Source organism: Balaenoptera borealis (genome assembly GCF_965194805.1).
Source record: "Balaenoptera borealis genome assembly, chromosome: 6".
NCBI lineage: Eukaryota > Metazoa > Chordata > Mammalia > Artiodactyla > Balaenopteridae > Balaenoptera > Balaenoptera borealis.
This window is the reverse complement of record NC_138863.1, coordinates 11,159,230-11,183,552: the sequence shown is the minus strand read 5'-3', so window position 1 is coordinate 11,183,552 and position 24,323 is coordinate 11,159,230. Positions and strand designations below refer to the sequence as shown.

At 39.4% G+C, this 24,323-nt stretch overlaps 1 protein-coding gene across 5 annotated transcripts in view; it reads right to left on the bottom strand.

Moving 5' to 3' along the window:
- Positions 1-1,135: 1,135 nt before the first annotated feature.
- Positions 1,136-24,323, bottom strand: part of SLC19A3 (solute carrier family 19 member 3) — a 33,295-nt gene continuing 10,107 nt past the window's right edge. For 3 of the 5 annotated variants that reach the window (XM_082396253.1, XM_082396254.1, XM_082396255.1), the window contains exons 2-6: positions 19,080-19,231; positions 16,006-16,816; positions 14,256-14,448; positions 12,668-12,809; positions 10,526-11,627 (exon numbers count right to left, since the gene is read on the bottom strand). In XM_082396253.1, the coding sequence (XP_082252379.1) occupies positions 11,469-11,627; positions 12,668-12,809; positions 14,256-14,448; positions 16,006-16,816; positions 19,080-19,229 (1,455 nt within the window). In that variant the 5' untranslated portion in view covers positions 19,230-19,231 and the 3' untranslated portion in view covers positions 10,526-11,468. Of the gene's footprint in view, positions 1,307-10,525; positions 11,628-12,667; positions 12,810-14,255; positions 14,449-16,005; positions 16,817-19,079; positions 19,232-19,355; positions 23,238-24,323 lie in introns of those variants that run through there. The other 2 variants (XM_082396256.1, XM_082396257.1) reach the window with 2 other exon arrangements.

The window sequence follows — 24,323 nt, the reverse complement described above, 5'->3', positions numbered from 1 at the left end:
AATTGAACCCAAGATATCACTGATTGTAAGAAATACCACTCATTCACGTATCACTAAGAAAGATAAAAGACTCTGTGTGATGACAAGTATCCTTACAGTACCCCTCTGTAAAGAAATATATTTTCTTCTTCATTCAATATCTTGAGGGCATGGACAGACTCTTACCCATTTTTGGAAACCGATCAAACATCTAGCACTTTTTCTTCAGATTCCCCTGTAATCTGAATTAAGGCTTACATTTTAAGACTGTAGTGGGAGAAACCAGAGAGATGAAGACTCTCATAGAATTCAAAATTCAAAGGAAAACTTGGTTCAGATACAAAATAAGATTTCAATTGCACAAGTTATTTTCATAATTTCTTTAATTCTATTTTGTCCATCCATGATCATCTTTATGTTTGCAAGTCAACACATCAGATATGGATGACAGGATGAATGACATTGCCATGTTATTGTCAGAAGGATATGTACTTTCAATTGTGTGTCTAGAGGTGGTAATGATTTGCTCTGAGTAATACACATTTCCTCACCTAAGTCAGCCTGCCAACCCATGGTGTACGTTTATAGGACGATAGGGAGATTTAGATATAGTCTGTGGTTATGATGATGGAATAAAGGTAAGTGGGCTACATACGAGTAAAACCTGTTCTCTGGCCCCAGTCAAGACCCAGTGGTCCTTCCTTGATGACACAGCCCCAAGTGGGCTCTCTCTGATGCTGCCGGAAGCCTGGAAGATGGGCTGTATCTCCCATTTGATCCTAATCCTGGATGTCTACCCTCAAGTCCTTACTTCCGGGATCATTTTACTCCTGCCCAACCTCAGGACCCCTGGCAACCTCAGCAGCTGGCACAACCAGCTCTCCTCCTCGTACTTCCTCAGTGCCAGGGGACACTCAGGATTACTCTCTCAAGGTGAACAGAGTTCCCCAGGGAGAAGGTAAGATACACGTCCACTCATTCCTTCCACCGCCGTTTTTCTTTCTTTTCTTCTCCCTGCAGCGCCCCTGTGGTCTGCTGCCGCCATCGCCGCACCTGTAGCTGCAACTGGTATGGCTGCGGGTTTGGGAAGGGCTGTTGCCAGCAGAAGAGCTGCTGCCAGAAGCAATGCTGCTGCCAGGTGGCCTGGCCCGGCCCTGCTTCTGGGGTAAGAGATGCTGGAAGCTGTTCTCTGCAGTTAAGGAGACTTCCCTTCCTCTTCCCACTTGCTGTCACCTGGATCTCCTGGGACTTACTCTTTTGGACAATATCTCTGGTTTTTGAACTCTGTGCCCCTCTCTTTCAAAATGATGGTCTTAAACCTTTTTATCTGAAAAACATTCCAAACAAACAAGAAACGGTTTGAAAAAAAATTCCAAACAAACAAGAAATGGCCATTACAGAGCTGTTAACCCAGCCAAAGGGATCACAGTTCTGAGTGTTCTACCTGATGGGTGTTTTGCAGCCTTGCAGCTTGGTACTTCTACCTCTCTGTGTGCGCACTATGCCTATTACTCTCACCTGCTCTAGTCCTATTACTATTGTTTCCAGTCATCACATAGCTCCTGCCTAAATTTCCTAATAAAACACGAAAACCGACCCTCAGGAATTCTGCTTTTATTCTGCTACGGCAACAACAGATTTCCATCTTCTTGAAAAAGTTGAATGACCCACGTGCAGAGACAGCAATGCACGCACCAGGCCTCTGGGGTCCAGGCCTCCCAGCCACATGCCGTTTTCCCATCTCATGAGATGGATGATTTCCTAAGATAATTCAACTCCTGCTACCTTGTGTGCCTCTTCCCTAAAGGCCCCGCGACCCTGCTTATCTGTCAAAAGTGCATCACATGCCTCTCCAGTGACAACTTTCTCAACCAGATCTACAGATTTCACCTATGTCAAGGCCTAAATATAGGCAAAGGGCAAGTCCAAACAAGCTAGAACTATCACCTTATTTTTTTCTTCTCAGAAATGGCTATTGTCTTGCCATTTCTATCCCCTTATTTCTGTTATTTGTCTATGAGTTCTGTTTCTGTTGTTGTTTCCGAGTCATTCTATGCACAAAACAAAACATTTAAAGTATTTCTCCATAAGGTGTTCTTACCAGTCACAAAACCCTACACCTTACAAAGCAAACCTATGTTTTAATTCAAAAGAGTAATAATCTTTCTTTCTAATGAGATACCAAATAAAAATTTTTATTTAAAAAATATTTGATTTTTTTCTTCTGTGTTTGCTCCTTTTAATTATAAATGCACATTTACTTTTCCATGCGTATTGCCAAAAATGTAAAAACATCAGAATGGTTACATATAAAAAACTAAAAAATTCTAGCTCCTTATTCTCCAATGTTAATTTATTTCCCAAGACTTTAAACACCTTTTTGAAAATTAATATTTTAATTTGGGAGTGGGTAATTTATATGGTGCGAACATCAAAAACCATGATGAGATGACATCTCTCTCTGTTTCCCATTACCCCACAGCAGGGAATTATTATTATTAGGTGTTTGGTTTTTTTTTTTTGGTACTTCCAGAAAACTTGTATGTGTATATAAGCCAATATAGATATTTTCTCCTTACTTTTACACAAATGGTGAGCTATTGCATTCATTATTATTTTGGCATTTGACTTTTCTCCACTTAATAATAATAATAAATTATTATTATTTACTTAATAATAAATTATTACTATTTACTTAATAATAATAATATATTTTAGAGCCCTTTATCACTATGAAAAGATATTCCTCATTTTTTTAATCTAGTTAGTATTATTACAAGTGAATATACTGGTGTCCCATAATACATCTTCCCATCCCCATTTAATGAAATTTGAATAGTTTCCAATCCTTTGTGTTTAGAAACTTTACTGTAATGAAAAACCTTTTATACAAATCAGTTCTCAGGCATGCAAGTATATCAGAAGTATATATTTCTATCAGAGAAATCTGTAGGTGGAAAGATATACACATTTCTAATCTTAAGAATGCTGAATTTTCCCTTGTAGTGATGAAATTAATGTACACTCCCACCAAGAATCTTCGAGACTGACTGTTGACCCATTCCGAGAGAACAAATTCTGTCATCACACAGTTAGATTATTTTCTACTCTGACAGGTGAAAAACAGTGCTTCGTTGTAGTTTTTTTTTTTTTTATACATTATAGTTTTTTTTTTAATAGATCTTTATTGGAGTATAATTGCTTCACAATACCATGTTAGTTTCTGTTGCACAACAAAGCAAATCAGCCATATGCATACACATGTCCCCATATCCCCTCTCTCTTGAGCCTCCCTTCCATCCTCCCTATCCCACCCCTCTAGGTCATCGCAAAGCACTGAGCTGATCTCCCTGTGCTACGCTGCTGCTTCCCACCAGCCAACTATTTTACATTCCGTAGTGTATATATGTCGATGCTACTCTCACATTGCCTCAGCTTCGCCCACCCACCCCATGTCATCAAGTCCATTCTCTATGTTTCCCTGTTTATTCCTGACCTGCAACTGGGTTCATTAGTACCATTCTTTTTTTTTTTTTTTTTAGATTCCATATATATGCATTAGCATACGGTATTTGTTTTTCTCTTTCTGACTTCACTCTGTATGACAGACTTTAGGTCCATCCACCTCATTACAAATAACTCAATTTTGTTTCTTTTTATGGCTGAGTAATATTCCATTGTATATATGTATCACATCTTCTTTATCCATTCATCTGTTGATGGACATTTAGGTTGTTTCCATGTCCTGGCTATTGTAAATAGTGCTGCAATGAACATTGTGGTGCATGTCTCTTTATGAATTATGGTTTTCTCAGGGTATATGCCCAGTAGTGGGATTGCTGTGTCATATGATAGTTCTATTTTTAGTTTTTTAAGGAACCTCCATACTGTTCTCCATAGTGGCTGTATCAATTTACAGTCCCACCAACAGTGCAAGAGGGTTCCCTTTTCAACATACCCTTTCCAGCATTTATTGTTTCTAGCTTTTTTGATAATGGCCATTCTGACCGGCATGAGGTGATATCTCATTGTAGTTTTGATTTGCATTTCTCTAATAATTAGTGATGTTGAGAATCTTTTCATGTTCCTCTTGGTCATCTGTATGTCTTCCTTGGTGAAATGTCTATTTTGGTCTTCTGCCCATTTTTTAAGTGGATTGTTTGTTTTTTTGATATTGAGCTCCATGAGCTGTTTGTATATTTTGGAGATCGATCCTTTGTCTGTTGTTTCATTTGCAAATATTTTCTCCCATTCTGAGGGTGGTCTTTTTGTCTTGTTTATGGCTTCCTTTGCTATGCAAAAGCTTTTAAGTTTAATTAAGTCCCATTTGTTTATTTTTGTTTTTATTTCTGTTACTCTAGAAGGTGGGTCAAAAAAGATCTTGCTGTGGTTTATGTCAAAGAGTGTTTTTCCTATGTTTTCCTCTAAAAGTTTTATAGTGTCTGGTCTTACATTTAAGTCTTAATCCACTTGGAGTTTATTTTTGTGTATGGTGTTAGGGAGTGTTCTAATTTCATACTTTTACATGTAGCTGTCCAGTTTTCCCATCACTACTTATTGAAGAAGCTGTCTTTTCTCCATTGTATGTTCTTGCCTCCTTTGTTATAAATTAGGTGCCCATATGTGCGTGGGTTTATCTCTGGGCAGTCTATCCTGTTCCATCGGTCTATATTTCTGTTTTTGTGCCAGTACCATACTGTCTTGATTATGGTAGCTTTGTGGTATAGTTCGAAGTCAGGGAGCGTGATTCCTCCAACTCCGTTTTTCTTTCTCAAGATTGCTTTGGCTATTCAGGATCTTTTGTGTTTCCATACGAATTGTAAGATTTTTTGTTCTAATTTTATGAAGAATGCCATTGGTAGTTTGATAGGGATTGCACTGAATCTGTAGATTGCTTTGGGTACTATAGTCATTTTCACAATGTTGATTCTTCCAATCCAGGAGCATGGTATATTTCTCCATCTGTTTATGTCACCTTTGAATTCTTTCATCAGTGTTTTATAGTTTTCTGAGTACAAGTCTTTCACATCCTTAGGCAGGTTTATTCCTAGGTATCTTATTCTTTTTGTTGCAGTGGTAAATGGGAGTGTTTTCTTAATTTCTCTTTCTGATTTTTTGTTGTTGGTGTGTAGGAATGCCAGAGATTTTTGTGCATTAATTTTGTATCCTGAAACCTTACCAAATTCATTGATTAGTTCTAGTAGCTTTCTGGTGGCATCTTAGGATTTTCTATGTATAGAATCATGTCATCGGCAAACAGTGACAGTTTTACTTCTCTTCCAATTTGTATTCTTTTATTTCTTTTTCTTCTCTGATTGCTATGGGCTAGGACTTCCAAAACTATGTTGAATAAGAGTGGCGAGAGTGGACATCCTTGTCTTGTTCCTGATCTTAGTGGAAATGCTTTCAGTTTTTCCACCATTGAGTATGATGCTTGCTGTGGGTTTGTCATATATGGCCTTTATTATGTTGAGGTAGGTTCCCTCTATGTCCATTTTCTGGAGAATTTTTGGTCATGAATAGGTGTTGAATTTTGTCAAGAGCTTTTTCTGCATCTACTGACATGATCATATGGTTTTTATTCCTTAATTTGTTAATGTGGTGTATCACTTTGATTGATTTGCATATACTGAAGAATCCTTGCATCCCTGGGATAAATCCCACTTGATCATGGTGTATGATCCTTTCAAAGTGCTGTTGGATTCTGTTTGCTAGTATTTTGTTCAGGATTTTTGCATCTATTTTCATCAGTGATATTGGTCTATAATTTTCTTTTTTTGTGATACCTTTTTCTGGTTTTGGTATCAGGGTGATGGGGGCTTCGTAGAACAAATCTGGGAGTGTTTCTCCCTCTGCAATTTTTTGGAAGAGTTTGAGAAGGATCAGTGTTATCTCTTCTCTAAATGTTTGATAGAATTTGCCTGTGAAGCCATCTGGTCATGGACTTTTGTTGGAAGAGTTTTAATTATGGTTTCAATTTCATTACTTGTGATAGGTTTGTTTATATTTTCTAATTCTTCCTGGTTCAGTCTTGGAAAATTGTACCTTTCCAAGAATTTGTCCATTTCTTCATGCTTGTCCATTTTCCTGGCATATAGTTTGTAGTAGTCTCTTATAATCCTTTGTATTTCTGCAGTGTCAGCTGTGATTTCTCCTTTTTCATTTCTAATTTTATTGATTTGTGTCCTCTCCCTTTTTTTCTTGATGAGTCTGGCTAAGGGTTTATCAATTTTGTTTATCTTCTCCAAGAACCAGCTTTTAGTTTTATTGATCTTTGCTAGTGTTTTCTTCATTTCTATTTCATTTATTTCTGATCTGATATTTATGATTTCTTTCCTTCTACTGACTTTGGGTTTTCTATGTTCTTCTTTCTCTAGTGGTTTTAAGTGTAGGGTTAGAGTGTTTATTTGAGATTTTTCTTGTTTCTTGAGGTGAGATTGACTTGCTATAAACTTCCCTCTTAGAACTGCTTTTGCTGCATCCCATAGGTTTTTGTTTGTCATGTTTTCATTGTCATTTGTTTCTATGTATTTTTTTATTTCTGCTTCGATTTCTTCAGTGATCTCTTGGTTATTTAGTAGTGCACTGTTTAGCCTCCATGTATTTGTGTTTTTTACAATTTTTTTTCCCTGTAATTGATTTCCAATCTCATAGTGTTGTGGTCAGAAAAGATGCTTGATACAATTTCAATTTTCTTAAATTTCTGAGGCTTGATTTGTGACCCAAGATGTGATCTATCCTGGAGAATGTTCCATGTGCACTTGAGAAGAAAGTGTATTCTGCCACTTTTGGATAGAATGTGCTATAAATATCAATTAGATCTATCTCATCTATTGTGTCATTTAAAGCTTGTGTTTCCTTATTTATTTTCTGTTTGGATGATCTGTCCATTGGTGTAAGTGGGGTGTTAAAGTCCCCTTCTATTATTATGTTACTGTCGATTTCTCCTTTCATGGTTGTTAGCATTTGCCTTATGTATTGAGGTGCCCTTATGTTGGGTGCATAAACATTTATAATTGTTATATCTTCTTCTTGGATTGATCCTTTGATCATTATGTAGTGTCCTTCCTTGGATTTTTCAGAGTTTCCACTGAAAAATCAGCTGATAACCTTATGGGGATTCCTTTGTATGTTATTTTTTGTTTTTCCCTTGCTGCTTTTAATATTTTTTTCTTTGAATTTAATTTTTGTTAGTTTGATTAATATATGTCTTGGTGTGTTTTTCTTAGGGTTTATCCTGTATGGGACTCTCTCTGCTTCCTGGACTTGGGTGACTATTTCCTTTCCCATGTTAGGGAAGTTTTCAACTATAATCTCTTCAGATATTTTCTCAGACCCTTTCTTTTTCTCTTCTTCTTCTGGGACCCCTATAATTCGAATGTTGGTGTGTTTAGTGTTGTCCCAGAGGTCTCTGAGATTGTCTTCAATTCTTTTCATTCTTTTATCTTTATTCTGCTCCTTGGCAGTTATTTCCACCATTTTGTCTTCCAGCTCACTTATTCATTCTTCTGCCTCAGTTATTCTGTTACTGATTCCTTCTAGTGTATTTTTCATTTCAGTTATTGTGTTGTTCATCTCTGTTTGTTCTTTAGTTCTTCTAGATCTTTGTTAAACATTTCTTGTATTTTCTCAATCTGTGCTTCCATTCTACTTCTGAGATTCTGGATCATGTTTACTATCATTACTCTGAATTCTATTTTAGGTAGATTGCCTATTTCCTCTTCATTTATTTGGTCTTGTAGGTTTTTACCTTGCTCCTTCATCTGTTACATATTTTTTTGCTGTCTCTTTTTTTTTTTTTATGACTAGGATTATGTTCCTGTTTTACTGGTTGTTTGGCCTGAGGCTTCCAACACTGGAGTTTGTAGGCTATTGGGTAGAGCTGGGTCTTGGTGCTGAGATGAGGACCTCTGTGAGACCTCACTCCGATGAATATTCCCTGGGGTCTGAGCTTCTCTATTAGTCCAGTGGTTTGGACTTGGAGCTCCCACCGCAGGAGCTTCTGCCTGGCCCCAGGCTTGTGAACCAGGATCTCGCAAGCCGTGTGGGGTGGAAAAACAAAAAACAAAAACAAAGAATAACAAAATAAAAAATAAAATTAGACTATGAAACTAACAGATATGTTAGAAAGAATGTAAAAATAAAAACATACGTGAATCAACAACTGGAAGGTACATCAGTACCACAATAGTCAAAAAGAGAAGGAGGGAAGAGAAAAGAAAAATGGTGGGGGGAAGGCCTTGACTATGGAGGGCAGGGACTAAGCAAGGGCAAGGTTTGGGTGGTGGGCGGGGCCAATGCTCAGGACCTACAGGGCTGGAAAAGGCCCTGGGGGCTGTGGGGGGTGGGGCTTAGGCTCAAGGAACAGAAGGGGCCCAGGCGTGTCCCCAACCCCTGGTCTCAGAGGGCAGGGGACCTCACCTGGGAGCCCAGCAGGCTTCCTGGGCTTGAGAGGGCAGGGCAAATGCCCTCCTCTCCTCTCCTGCTCCTCCGGTCTGGGGTCTCGGAGGGTCCCTCCCGCCTGCCTCTCCTGATCTCCCTGGTCTCCCTCCTATGACCCCAGGACCCACGTGACCTGGAGGGGGCTTTGGATTGCAGGGGACCAGCCTGGGAGCTCAGCAGACTCCCTGAGCCTGACTGGGCAGGGCAATTGTCCTCTGCTCCTCTCCCACTCATCCCGGAGGGCCCTTCCCACCTGCCTCTCCTGTTCTCCCCTTGGCCTCCCTCCTATGCCCCCAGGACCCATGTGGCCTGGATGGGGCTTTGGAGTGGGGGGTACCGGCTTGGGAGCTCAGCAGGCTCCCTGGCCCGAGTGGGCCAGGTGATCACCCTCTGCTCCTCTCCCGCTCTTCCTAGAGAGTCCCTGCCATCTGCCTCTCCTGATCTCCCCGGCCTCAGGGGCACCGATCCTGTATGGCCTCCACTTCTCCTCCCCCCTCAGTCCCGCTATGTCCTACCAGTTCACTCTGGGATTCCTCCCGTCTCTTTGGGTGTCAGAGTCCCCCACCAGTGGCCGGCAGGCACCCTAGTTGTGGGGAGAAGCTAACTCCATGTCTTCCCACATTGCCATCTTGAATCCATCTTCTTCACTGTAGTTTTTATACACATTTCTCTTATGAGCATTTTTTCACATGTCTGAGCCCTTTCTCTGAATTCCCCGTTCACATCCTTTGCCCATCTTTCCATCAGGGTTTTGACCTTTTTTCTTATCAATTTGTATTGGTTCTATATAAATTAGGGAAAGTAGCTTTGATGAGTTGCAGTATTTCTTCCAGATTATCACTTGTCTTTTGGCTTTGCTTATATTGCTTTTTCTTCCATGCATAAGTTTAGTTTTATGCTGTCAATTCACTTTTTTATGACTTCTAGGTTTTCTGTTATTTTAGACAGGTTTGAAGTTATAATTTTTGCATGTTTCCTCCTGGTACTTTTGTAGTTTCATTTTTCACATCTGCATATTGATACACATCACACACTGATGGTTATTCTAGCACTCTTGGGTCCAACTTAATTTTTCCTTTGAAAAAAATTGTTCCAATCTTATTAAATATTGTATCTTTTCCTTCTTGTATGAAATGCTATCTTTATCATAGTCTAAAATCCCATATGAATTAGGGACTATTTCAGAACTTCCTACTGTGTTGCATTGGGCTGTCTCTTCATGCTGATTATGTTACTGTAATTAAGCATTTAGAGTAGGATTTTATTCTCTGCAAATAATTTAATCTCACTTTTCCACTTAAAATACATTTTCCTCGTTCTTCTTTGTTAATTTCCAAATAAAGTAAGAATCACCTTTACTAGTTAAAAAAGTATTTTTTTTTCTCTGGGATAGGATTTAACATATAAATTTATTTAAGAAGCCTGATGTCTTTATATATTTTTTTCTTCCTAACCAAGAACAAGGTAGGCTTTTCCATATGTTTAGGTGTTATTTCATAATCTCCAAAAGTGTTTTCAGGCACATTTATATATACCTTACACATTTATTAAATTAGTAAATAGATTAAATGTAATCTTAGGTATTTTATTTTTATTCTACTATAAATGTGGTCTTTTACTCCCATGTATCTTCTAAATGGTTGTTGTATCATGAAAGCTTTTGATTTCTATTTACTTACTTTCTATATTACTAACTCACTTTTTAGTTGAGACTCTTGGGTGCATACTTGTAGCCTCTGGAATTGTGATGGTTTTGCCTCTTCCTTTCCAACTTTTGACTTTTCATTTTTTTTTCTTGTCTAACTGTGTTGGCTATATCTTCAGGACAATAACCGAGAAGGATAACAGTGTTCATTCTTTTCTTGCTATTGATGTAATTAGTTATTAGTTTTCTCCACTGTATTGGCTTTTGGACTGAATTTTAATTTTTTGTCCAGAGATTGAATTTTGAGATTTGGAGAAAAGTCTATTTGAAACACAAATCTTGAATCAGCATTCATTATTCCCAGTGGCAGACTGTTCAATGAGATTTTTGTTGAAGATTCAAATGACAGATAAACTCAGACAATTTTCAGTACAATTCACCAAAAAATCAGAAAGGCTCTTTAATATTTTTGCACAAATTTATTTTCTTTAGCACAATCTCTGTCATCTAAAAATTAGGTGTTTCCCCCCCATCAGTGTTTTCTTATTTACTAGTACTTCTAGAAATCCCTGAAAATTTCTACTTAAGTTTTTCTGTTTTAGGCAGACATCACACCGACATGACATTAAAACACTTGTCTGGGGTCATGATAGAAGAAAGCTCATTGCCTCTCCTGGGGCCACTGGGAATTGGCATGAATGTCATTCTGTGGCCACACAGGAGTGTCTGGAGTTATTCCTGAGGTAGAGTTTCAACGACAAAGCTCAGTAGAGCACAAAGTGAAGAGTAATGATGAAAAAATTAAGTGGTTATATTATCAAATAATAGCTTGTGAATAATATTGTGTTATCAGGAGAGAAAAGGATTCCTTAGAAATGGGATCAAGCCTTATAGTTCTCTCAAGGAATTGTAAGTTTTAAAGAAATATACTTAATGGAAGAAGAAGGACAATGGCTCATGTGACAAAAAATATCCATTGTGTTGCCTGTTTTGGGTAAAGTAAAACAAATATCTAAGCCAAGCAAGAGGGTCACTTCAGTTAGTATTTCTGCTCACAAATGGGGAATATCAAACTCTAGGATGGCTGGAGTTTTCTCATGGTTTGTTTCCATGCCACTTGCACGTCCTTACAAGCAATCAAAACCAGAATTTTCCAGTCATTGCTATTCACTGGGGTTCCCCAACATAAGCTGTTTAATTGAGATGGTATACCTGAACAGCCGCATCCAGTTCAGCTGGGTACATAGATATCTGGTCCAAAGCTGAACTTTCCTGGCTTTGAAAAGGTTCACTGGAATCCAGACTTGTGAAGTGTGTCAATTTATGGCACTCCATGACTTTGTGACAAGTAGAGTCCTTGCTCGGAGGCTGTAGTGGTTGACAGAGGTTAGAGCCTTGTTCATTAGTTGTTCTCTGGTTCTTCTGGGTGTGGCCCATATGGATTCTGACTTGTAGCAGAGCTCTGCACTGTCTTTCGGCATTTGGTTGAGTAGATAATGAATATGCTTCTCATTAGGAAAATGCTAGCAATGACTGCAAAATAACTCCCATAAACTAAAAACTAGAGAAAAACAGAGTTAATTAGACACACATGAAATATGACTACCTATGTTACTGATAATATATAGTGATGCTGTTGATTTACTTGGATTATGGTGTAACCGAGAATCAGGATCTTAATATGGATCTTTTAGATTTGCACAATACTCTCTTCTCCCCTCTTAGAAGAACCAGGCATGAAAGGGTAAGCAATGCAGTAACTAAGAGTGTGGGCTCTGGAGTCAGGGTTGCTTGAATTCAAATTCTAGCACATGTCACCAATAGTGAAAAAAACACTAAATCCCACTGATTTACGTGTCTCTGTTTGGAGGATAGTGCAATGCTATATGATGTAATGTCTCCAGGAATGAATTTTCGACACTGAGGTTACTTTTTATCTGCCTTATCCCCTTTTTTTCAGATCCACATGTAAAATGTGAAATTGGACTAATTTTAAGTCTCTCAGTACTCTGAGAGACTTAAAAGGGAAGTGAACTCTGCAGCTACGTACCCCTCCCCAGTTGCATCTTAGTAAATTGTGGTACTGGACCACAGGGGAAAGAGGAGACATAAGGGGGACATGAAGGCAAGAGTGTTACCTGATGGGGTTTTATGGACCAAAGGCAAATGCTAACCTATAGTGATTACTGCTCAAAACCTACTTGGTTTTACAGTTAATAGTTAAAGGCATGGCTTATTTTACTTTATTTTATTTTTTAAGTTTTTTTTTTTCTGATGTGGACCATTTTAAAAGTCTTTATTGAATTTGTTACTATATTGCTTCTGTTTTTTGTTTTGGTTTTTTGGCCACGAGGCATGTGGGTTCTTATCTCCCCGACCAGGGATCAAACCTGCACCCCCTGCATTGGAAGGTGAAGTCTTAACCACTGGACTGCCAGGGAAGTCCTAAGGCATGGTTTATTTTAAAATTTGCCTAGCCAAGAAATTCAAGAAATTAAATACTGCCAGTGGTAAGGTTGAAAAACCCTTTGAGATGACCCTTTGAGTTATTCTACATCCCCCCAACTTCGTGAATAGGAAAATGGAAGTTCTGCAGCTTACCTGAATGCTGATTGGCAGCCCCAATCCTCCCTGATCTACTACGATCACGGTTATAATGGTCTGAATCACCAGGGCAATGAAGGTGTTGATTCCAAACACCAGGGCATAGCGTTCCACACTCAGATTAACTGCGATCTGAAACCTGTCATTCAACATAGAATAAGATTTTTAATGAGAACATACATGGGATTCTTATCTTTAAAAGAAAATAAAGAGAAAGCAGTGTCTTGTTAACAGCACTTTTGGTCTAAATCTCCTCCAGTATAGACAAACGGGCAGAGCAAGGAAAAAATTTATACTTAAAGGCTGAATTAAAATATACTTAAAGGAAATATGGCAAAATTCCTCCTATCCAATTTAATGCTTCCAGAAATTAAACCTAAATGTTCTAATTCTCATAACTTGAGAATATGGGATGCTATCTGATTTTAGATACAGTTTCACAGTGAATTTTTATGAAATTCAGCAACACCCAACCTAAGGAATTTTTTGGAGAGTTATTCTCTTTATTGTTGACTGTACTGACAGTTTCAAAGTTTGGTAGGTCAATTATTCTTTGGAAGATCCAGACCCTGACTGGTGGTACAACTGAGTGAATCTATAATTAACTTATTTTTTATAATTATATAGATTTTGAAATCTTATTACAAAGCACTTTTGAAAGACTGGCAGATATATGTTATTTATAGTTCTTCCTTGGAATGCAGGTAAAGGCTTTGGGTTCTGAATATTCTTAAAATGAAAAGAAACAATGTCATCCTACCTTAACAAAATACTCGCCTTAGAAAAAACTCAAGACACGTGAGTTTGATACATTAAACAGATACCATTTGGTGAAAAAAATGAACTTGCTTCAAGTTTCATCTCTTTCCTTTGTTTCATGATGTTTTCTCAGGGTCCACATTTCTGTGTTTTGTCAGTTACTTATCAAACATTTTTCACAGACTAAAACCCAAAACTTTATAAAGCTTTTGGCTCTACTTCATTCATGTGATTTGAAATTCAAATGTTTCTTATCTCTTTTGGTTAATACCAAAGCATATATCCTATAGTCAGCTTTCTCTGCACTTATATATAGAACCAAATGTTTTTAATCATTAAAAAAAATGATCTCTGGGATTCATAGTTTCTTGTAATCTTTGCATCTACTTTTTTCACTATCCAACTTGCTGAGAATATTTTGTTTCATATAAAAGTATATGCCTGGAATTACTCAAGCAACTCAAGTGAAATCAGAGGTGTAATCTAAACTTAATCATTCAAAATCAAATTAATTCAAAATCAAATTATATTACACCGTGCAAATTGGCAAACTGTTTGAAATAAAAATCACAACCTGACAATGTGTCATTGTCTTTGGTTTATGAACTTACAGAACTTGTTTTCCTTGCTGATTAATATTAGCAATATTCGGTGAGCAGTTAAGTGAAAAGATGGCTAAATTGTGCCTAATTTAATATGAAGTAGTCAACATTTAATATTGCAATTGATTAAAATCCTTCCAAAGTTCTCAAAAGAATTATAGGAATGCAGAAAAGAGAATATGGTTTAGTTTTAGGAGTGGGAAGAGATGCTTAGTAATACTTACACTGCTATGGTGATAAGAAGCATATAGCCAGTCTTGAATAACAAATAGCCAGCATAGCATACCCATATGTTGGTCGTGTAATGCATGAGAAATAGAGAGCCTGCATTGACAACCGAGAAGATGGCCAGAGCCAGCTCTCCCAGAAGATCCCAGTTGACTTTCACAAAACCCACTGCAAAGGCAGCCAGGGCCCCTAAAGAAGAAACATTAAGGAAGATCCAACATATTGACTTTGCCCATAGGAAATATCAACATGCTCTCTTAAGAACTCAGGTCTCAGGTAATTCTGAAAGATGAACATATTGCTTTCCCAATTCGTGAAAATAGTGTGATCCACCTAAATGGGGATTTATCCATTTCTCAAGCATGTTTTCCTTTGGCTACTCTCTTTAATTTCTATTCTTTCAGTCATTTAGTTGTCACACTTTTAATTAGCATCAACTACATGCCAAGCACTGTTCTATGCAGAGGGACTAGAAAGGTTCCTAACCACACACAGAGTGGGGAGAAATGATACATAAACTCAGTCACTTAATACAACATGCTCAGGGCAGGGATAGATAAAGGTGAAACAACTGCTCTGGCAGTACATCTAGCCTGTTCATATTTGCCTTTCTTTATTGTTTTCCTCAGTGATAGGTAACAGATACGTTGCATCAGGTAGTAAGTTTTAGTCTTTATTACTAATCTTTCTTAATCTTACTTCTAATCTCCGTCTTAATGTCTTCAAGATCTGGCTTAATTTACTTGAGGTTTTGGGTGAACAATTTACAGAGTTTAAGAGATTGAATAATTGACAGTAATTAGGGTTAGTAATTATAGTTCTCTTTAACAAAGTGAGAGATATTTATGTGTCAAATTACTGAGATTTGATTAACTTTTCCACATATGATCTAGGCAAGAACCATACTGCAAAAGAAATAAAGTTACTTTTCTTCCCAGAATTTGGAATGTAGGAGAGATAATTTCAGTGAACTAATTCTAGTACAGTCTTGGTTGCCAGGAGTTAAACTGAAATCTCCTAAAAGGGAGACAATAATAAAACGGACACCCCATGAGATTTCTGAAAATTTATGTAAAAAAGGGTGTGGAAATCTCCTATTTCCTAGAAAAATACCTTCAAAGTCTTAGTTGAATTTAAGCTTCCATTAACCAGGATATAAATATTTATTGTAGAGGGAACTTCAAAGGCAGATTTCCCTCTGATATTAGAATCCTGACTCACATAATATCTTCCACTTCTGATTTAAATCTCATAACAAAGCTAATTTTGAAAATTTGTGGTGTAGAGCCTGGAATTGCTTAAAGGCGGGCACTAGCTAAATCAAAATCTTTATTGACAAAAACCCTTCCAGTGATAATTTAGAAGTCTTAATAGTTTAGTTCATTTTCTAAAATAATAAAAACACCTTGTTTATATGCAAGATGCCTATTTTCTCTTTGATATTAAAAACAATCCTGAAAGAACAGGGGGCATTATTAACACTTTTCTTGATGATGAAATGGAATCTTAGGAATCTGGCTAGAATGTTATCACTTGGTGCTGAATTCTGAGCTCTTGAGTTACCAGTGACTGCAACACATCAAATAGAAATGTCATGTCCCTCTTTTTGCCCCACTGCCTTCTATTCCTGAAAAAGATTAATATGCCTTCTGAACAGACCTAATTTACCACCATGGAGAATTTAGCAACTGGAGAAATGAACTTAGTGGGGGGTAGCCCATCAAAGGAAGATCAAAGTTTACTTACCTCCAAAGGTTGCAATAGCTTCTACTGCTCCATTATATATTACAGAACTCTGGCCTGGGGCCTTGTAATCCCACAGGACTTGAACATAGTTCAAAACCTGGTTAAAACCTGCTGTGGAAAAAGCCCACCATAGGGACCAGTAAAAAAGATGTTTTGAGGAGTAGCACTCCTTCAAATCTTGTAACCACTGCACAAAAACTCTCAAAGCTACATTTTCCGGCTTTGGGCTGCTCCACTGGCCATCATATGGGTTCCCTGAAACAGTGAATACTTGTCCAGTCGGTTCGTGATCCTTTTGAGGTTCCTCTAAGACAGCATCCTTTCCTGGTGGCTTTGGAGGAGCTTCTTTGCTGGGTTTTGCATGAAAAAACATGCTCTTCTTAGGCATTGGTAGGAAAAGTGAGAAAAGGAAGGCCATGGAAACAGAGGCCAAGGATAGGACGTTGAGGTAAAAGTATGATAGGTTGGCCAGGGATACCAAGAGTTGGGCCAGCACTGAGGCCACCGTGTAGGCCACAAGCGTGGCACTCCTGCAGTAGCCGCTCACTTTCTGATAGTGCTCTGGGCTGACCATGCTGTAAATGTAGGCATAGTAGGCCACCTCGGTGGCGGAGACCATCCCATAGAAGAACTCTACAACCTGCATGGTCTTCACTCCTTGGCCAAACAACAGCAGCAGCCAGGTAATGATGAAGCTAATCCCTTGTAGGACAATGACTGGCTTGTAGCGGACATAATCGGTGAGGATAAACACCGGGAGAAGCAGCACCAGATATGAGTATGTCCACACGGGGAAGATCTCATTTGTGATCTGCAGAGTTGAAAAATGGATCCTGTGACCATGAAGCACCAGGAAGTGAGGAGGGCTACCTTTCTCAGATTTGTGTATTACTAAGGTACATGTCGCTTGCCTGATACAAAACTCTGCATCCAATCAAATAGGGTATTCTTCATATTATGAGAAAGCACAATAGAAAACTGATTTTCAAGGAAACCAGTAGGAAAGGAGAGCTCCCCCCTACCCCCCCAAAAAACCCACTTCATATACTTACATGCATCTCAGTAGAAGATATTGGCTTAATGTGCAAACTGAACTATATTAAATTTATAATAGTATGTACACTAGAGCCCAGGCATACCTCATTTTATTGTGTTTTGCTTTATTGTGCTTTGCAGATACCGTGTTTTGTTTTGTTTTGTTTTGTTTTTTACAGATTAAAGGTTTATGGCAACCTGCACTGAGCAAGTCTATTGACACCATTTTTCCAACAGCATTTGCTCACTTCATGTCTTTGTCACATTTTGGTAATTCTTGCAGTATTTCAAGATTTTTCATTATTATTATATTTGTTATGGTGATCTATGATCAGTAATCTCTGATGTTACTATTGTAATTGTTTTGGCGGTTTTTTAGCAATAAAATATTTTTTAATTAATGTATATACTTTTTTTAGACATAATGTTATTGCACACTTAATAGACTATAGTATAGTGAAAACATAACTGTTTTATGCACTGGGAAATTTAAAAAAAATTTGTGTGACTTGTTTTATTGCAATGTTCACTTTATTGCGGCGGTCTGGAACCAAACCTGCAATATCTCTGAGGTGTGCCTGTAAACTAGTTAAAAATTGTTCAACAGACACTTGTGGGTTTTTCAGGCTATTAAAAAGTACGATTCTCTTCTTGTTCAGAGATTAACAACACTAGATAAAGCAGCTACAGTGTTAGAATAATCCAGCAACCTTTATCTTTATGTGATTCATCATTATGACAAAAATCTCAGCCCTTGCAAGTCTGGATGAACACACACATGAAGACAGCACAGAGTAAATCATCTTGCAGAATTACGGTGTGGGAACAAGCAATGCATTTCATCTCCTTCCTGGCCAAATTGCTGGGCTCCCAACCTCGTTTCCCTCCAATTCTACTGATTTGTCTCTGCTTACTCAGTTCTGGCCTCAGTTTAACATGGGTCATCTCATGGATTTAGTCAGAAATGCATAGCACCTCAAGGTCCATTCACAGAAAGGACTGAAGAAGTTGTTGATCTTTGGGGCATGATGGGTACAGGTGCAGGTCAGCTGCATTAGACTTTGTTCTGTGCGCCACCCCCCCCTTTCTCCAGCAACCTCAGTGGGTTCCCATTTCAATGACAGGGGAAAGTTCAGTGATTTGAAAGGCTAATGTAACTGCGCTGCACCTTTGAGGTCCAGCTGGTCCATAGTGGTTAAGGAAGCAGACCCCTGGGGTTCACTGGTTGATTCTGGACATCTATCTGGTGTTTGCTTTGTCTTAATAGTGACATGCTTCCATCTGGGAAACCTTGAAACAGAGTTGCCCCTAAGTGATTTTACACTACGGCAGAATAAGCTTGCCCTTCCGTCCGTACCACCTTATCACCAAATAAAGCAGCATCAGTGAGCCTTTCAGGTGAAGCCACACACTCTACAGTGTTTTCTTAGCTATGGCTGGAGACTATAAAACCAGTCCAGGGTAATTCTCCGACTGGGTCAGTGCACTTTCTTGTTGCACTTGTCATAAAAAAAAAAAAAAAGAGGTGGATACTTTGAGTAAGAGAATTGGGACTTCTGGGGAAGATAAAGCTGGGAGATAAAGCTGTTAATGTCTCACCTGATGATAAATAGTTTTTCGAAACTGAGTTAGTGTCCTAAAGAAATGCTACAATTTTTAAACAGATTCTGCTTATACCCCAGCAGGCTAAAAGTTTATTAGGACTAGATCTTGTGCCTGGCATTGATTTTATCTTAGGATTAGTATAATAGAATCAATGAAGACTTGACATGTTCCCATGCATTAAGCCTAATGTTAGAAGTCTATAAAAGTGAAAATATTTATTACATATGCAATGTGTTTTGGTTTCCCATTTTAGCAAGTGTGAGGAGGAAAGAGTAGTTTGAACAGTTCTATAAAATAACACATACTATGAAGATGGGATTCATTGAGGTCAGTGTGTTAATCTTATTTCCAGTTGAATGAAAACCTCCCTCTAGGTCCTTGTTCGAGTCCTGTAAGATTAAACCACATCAAGATAAGTATGTATATTAGCTCACCTCTTCACTGGTCAGGTTTTTATCTGGTCCAGATAAATACAGCATAAGGAAGGGTTCTGAGGGTCTCATCATGGAGAAAAATCCAAACAGGCAGAGGATCACAGTGGGATAAATCCAGGAATGGCTCGCTGAAGTTTGGAAACAACTCATGGCTGATCAAATGGAAACAAAACAAAAATGAACTGATGTTTATTCCTTCTGGCATCCTGGATGTTATGAAAAGCTCATTTCTGAATGTTTAATGAAAGGACAAAGTTTCATCCATCGGAAGCTGACCTGAAAAGGTGAGTGATGAATAACTGCTTTCAAATATTCCTTAGGAGAATCAGTCAACCCTCCTTTGCCAACAAACTTCTTACTCATTATTGCTGGGGGAAGAGTCCCACCTCTTTAGTGCACTCCGTCATAAACATGGTAATAAGTAGCTACTAATAATTGGTAAACAATGGGCCAGTGGATGTTTAAAAGTAAGTAAAACATTGGCTAGTGAATTACTGGTGTATAGGCATACCTCAGAGTTACTGCCGGTTTGGTTCCAGACCACTGCAACAAAGCAAATATTACAATAAAGCAAATAGCACACATTTTTTGGTTTCCCACTGCATGTGAAAATTATGTTTACACTGTACTGTAGTCTATTAAGTTTGAAACAGCATCATGTCTAACAAAGCTATGTGCGTACCTTCATTAAAAAATACTTTATTGCTAAAAAATGCTAACCGTCATTTGAGCCTTCAGCGACTCGTCATCTTTTTGCAATGTTAACATCCAAGATCACTAGTCACAGGTCACCATGACAAACATAATAAAAATGGAAAAGTTTGAAACACTGTGAGAATTGCTGAAATGTGACACAGAGACACGAAGTGAGCAAATGATGTTGGAAAAGTGGTGTTGATAGATTTGTTCCAGGCAGGGTTCCCACAAACCTTCAATCTGTAAAAACTGCAGCATCTGTGAAGGGCAATAAAGTCAAGTGCAATAAAACGAGGTCTGTCTGGACATGACCTTCTAGGAGGTCAAAACCAAGAGAACAGAGACTGAGTTGGTCAAGGCTTCCTCTGTCTGCACACTTTATTTTGCACGGAAACTTCTGACTCAGAAATCTTAATACACTGAATGTATTTATTTTCACCTTTTCCCTCCATCAGACCCTCCCGTGCTTAGTGTTGTGCTTGACACATAATAGACCTCCAAGTTATTTTTGTTAGGTATCTATGATCTGAGAATTTATAATTCTTCAGTTAAAAAATTAAACTGGATAAAGCTCTGACTTGCCATCTTTTCCATATTTCCCCCCTTTTCCATCCTGGTGCTAACTCTGGGCTGGGAATAGAAGGCATCGCGTCTTAGACTGTTATTCCGCTTTTCTTTATGACTGGGCCCATCTCGTCTCTGAGTCTGAAGTTTCACACTACTCAGTGGGGCAGGTAGCTCATTAACAGTTCATACTCAGTTCATACTTTTTTCCTAACCCAGAAATAAAATTGCTTGAACTTCAAATTTCAGACAAAAACTCCTCATCTATCACTGCACAGAAAAACAAGAACAACAAAGCCCTTATTTTATGGTGGCCACGTTTGAAAACATCTTGCTTTTTCATGTGGATTACAATGTGCAACGGGAAAACTCACTCTCATGCCTTCATATTTTGGATCAAGCTTTACTTTGTAAAGGGGACACATTTTTTGGTGGTCTTGGGCGTGGTTAAGTTCTCGAGATAAGTCCTAGGAAAGAAACGAACCTGCTGTATGATGCTTTTCTGTATCTAATCTAACTAAATCCTCATCATAACTATAACACACAATAATTTCCCAAATTCCCAGGTGAGGATATGGGAGATCCAAGAAGTCTAACAACGGGCTTCAAACCACATGGTCAAGATTTGAATCCAGGTCTTCCTGGCTCCCAGCTCCAGGGTCCTGTCACCTGCTCCACTTGGCCTCATTCTGGTGGCCTTCTTCCTTGGCTGCTGTTATTAACCGAATGACATCCTCTCCCCACAGTGAGGGAAGTGCTTTTAGGAACACATTCATGCTGAAGAGTATGGCTTAATACCCAGAGCTTCCCGGGGCAATTACAGGTTGAAAGTGGGCCAGAGAGAGGGGAGCTGATGCTCGCTCCAGAAGAGCCAGTCACCTGGGTGGGGTGGGAGCTCTGCTAGGGGCCGAGGAGGTGGGGGGACCTGCTGAGTCACACCACTGGCCTGCCACCCACCCGACCCATTCACAAGGTGGTCCCAGACAGCTGCGAGGTTCCTCTCTTAAGTTAAATCAGTTTGTTTCTGTCAACAAAACCCTTGATGAGGCTGCACAGAGATCAGGGGAAGGATATGGATATGGAAGTGGATTACAACAATGTGAGCAACGCGACAACGTGCACTTCTTGCCGAGAGCTTATGGGATCTGACGGTCCTCCACCTCCTGCCTCAGCCTAGAACGCACGGGCGTTATCTTCTTCCTGAGTTGCTACCAGCGTTCGTGAGTGACGTTCGTATAGAGAGGGCTGCCTTGGGTAGGCAATTACTGAGGCTTGGCCATCTTTCGAAGGGTAGTCTTAATGGGGTGACATCTGCTGACTCTACATCTAGAACATTCTCTCCATCTGCTGACCATGGATTGTGCACTAACTCCACAAGTCATTGTCTTCTCTGTGCATCTCAGAGACCTAGGACTATGCCCGTGGTCCCTGGGCTGCTAAGAGACCCCTGGATCATCTATCTTTGCATCTGATAACTGTCCTCCCACCCAAGTATTCACACCGACCAGGCCCAACCCTGCTTAGCTTCCGACATCAGGTGAGATGGGGTGCGTTCAGCATGCCAGGGCCATAGACAGAACTGTTCTAATAGTGCTGCCCCATTGGATTTAGTTGGGACGGTCAAGCAGAGAAAGACAGTATATGTAAGCAGGAGGGCAGAGCCTTTTGTCTGTTTGGGTCATTGCTCTATCCCTGTGCCTAGAAGAGCTCTTCACACAGTAAGTCTCGTAGAAGGAAGGGGACGAACCTCTGCGAAGCAGGAAAGCTCTGTCTGGATTTCCTGAGGGCCTTTCCTAGTAGCATCAGGTAAAGGTCAAGGAGGTTTTCAAGTGTACAAGCACCTTGCACTCAGTTGCTCGTCTGTGAAGTGGGATAACAATGCTACCTGCATGTGTGGGCTTTTTGCGGGCACCAAGGGCTTGGATACCTGGCAGGGGCTTGGCCCTTGCTGGGCACAGAGCTGCAGCTCAGACGTGTCACTTTCCCTCCGTCTGCTCTCCACGTGGCAGGCCCCACAGTGATTCGGGCTTAATGAGCAGAAAATGAGGGAGGGTGTCTGGCTTTAGCTGAAAACAACTGAGAAACACCTGGGTGGGGGGGTCACGCGTGAGCCCAAGGGTGCTGGCTTCCTTCCCTCCTCCTTTTCCAGCCCCTTCCCACAGAAACAGACACATGCTCCAAAGCTAGTTTTTCTGCCAGAGAAAATGAGAGAAGGCATCTAAGCGAACAGGAGCAGGAGTCCTTCAACGGAGGAGGACTGAGTAGAGCAGCTGGAGTGTCCTGGTTTAGCTGGAGCAGGAGCTCCTACACCCTTTCAGAGACCCTGTCCCACCTGGTGGCGATGCTTCAGCCTTCAGGGCCACGGCCCCTGTCCCCGCCCGCTGCCTGCTGCCCCCCCGGGAGACTCGGAGACTCTCGGCTGCTGATGTCTGGTTGTACTTCTCCCTTCCCCCACCCCCCATCCAGGGTCTCCTCGTCAGGCACTTGCCTCACTGCATAGCCCTTCTCAACCCTGGCTAGTTACTGAGACTGTGAACTTGACTCGCATCATCTTCACCGGGGGTTTGGTGAAAATATGGCTTCCAGGACTCCAGCCCTGAAGTGTGATTCAGTAGGCACAGTGAGGCCTAGGCATCTGCATTTATAGGCGCTGAGTGAGTCCGATGCCAGAGGCCCAAGAACCCCTCCTCCCATATCCACGTGCTGGGCTGAGCAGCTCTACGCCACAGTGTGGTGGGGGAAGTGGAGGAAATCATCCAGGGAGCTTTCCCACACCTACACCTACACCTATTACCCCCAAATTCTCTGCTGGACCTCTAGGCCCTGGAGAGTCCAGGACGGGTGGAAGAATCCTCAGGGGATTCCGACGTTTCAGTTAAGAGTCTCCAGCCCTGCCCCACCCACATGCACACAGCACTCCGTCTGTGATGTGTTCTGTCCCATCCAACCTAAACTGCTTATCCAACAGCGTCTGTGTTCAGCCCTGAACAAAGCACAATGGCTCTGGCTCCTTCAGTTACCACAGCGATTAACATATATTTAAATATGCATACATATTTTTATTATACATGTATATATATTATGTTAAATTATAATATAATGTTAATATATTTCATTATATATTTATGTCATATCAAATTATATTATATATTTATAACATATATTTATATTATATTTATAATATATTTATATTATATATAAATATAATGTATATATTATAAAATTTATAAATTTATATATTTATGTTATATATAATATATAGTTGATATATTACATAAATATATTTATATATATTTACATATTACATATAAAATACAATATATTTATATATAATATGATATATAATTAATTATAATTATATATTATATAATACAGTAATGCCCAGCTTATCAATGGTTCAACTTAGGATATTTTGACTCTATGATGGTGCGGAAGTGACATGCCTTCAGTAGACAGTGTACTTTGCACTCTGAATTTTGATCCTTTCCCAGGCGAGTGACACGTGGTCTGTCCCATCCCCTCTCGTCATGCTGGGCAGCGGCAGCCTCCACTCAGCCAGGCCATCAGGGTGAACAACCGACACACTTACCACCTTTCTGGACCCTGACGACCATTCCGTCTTTCACTTTCAGTACAGTATTCCATACATTACATGAGACATTCAATACTTTAGTATAAAACAGGCTTTGTAGTAGATGATTTTGCCCAACTGTAGACTAATGTAAGTGTTCTGAGCACGTTTAAGGTAGGTGAGGCTAAACTATGATGTTTGGTAGGTTAGGTGCATTAAATGTATTGTTGACTTAGGATATTTTCAACTTCCGATGGGTTTATTGGGGCCTAACCTTAACCCTTGTAAGTCAAGGAAGATCTGTATACAACATATTATATATAAAATTTACATAAAATTAGGATTGTTCTGAGGATTAGAGACAAATAATTATATAAAGCAACTATATAATAGATTTTATATATATATATATG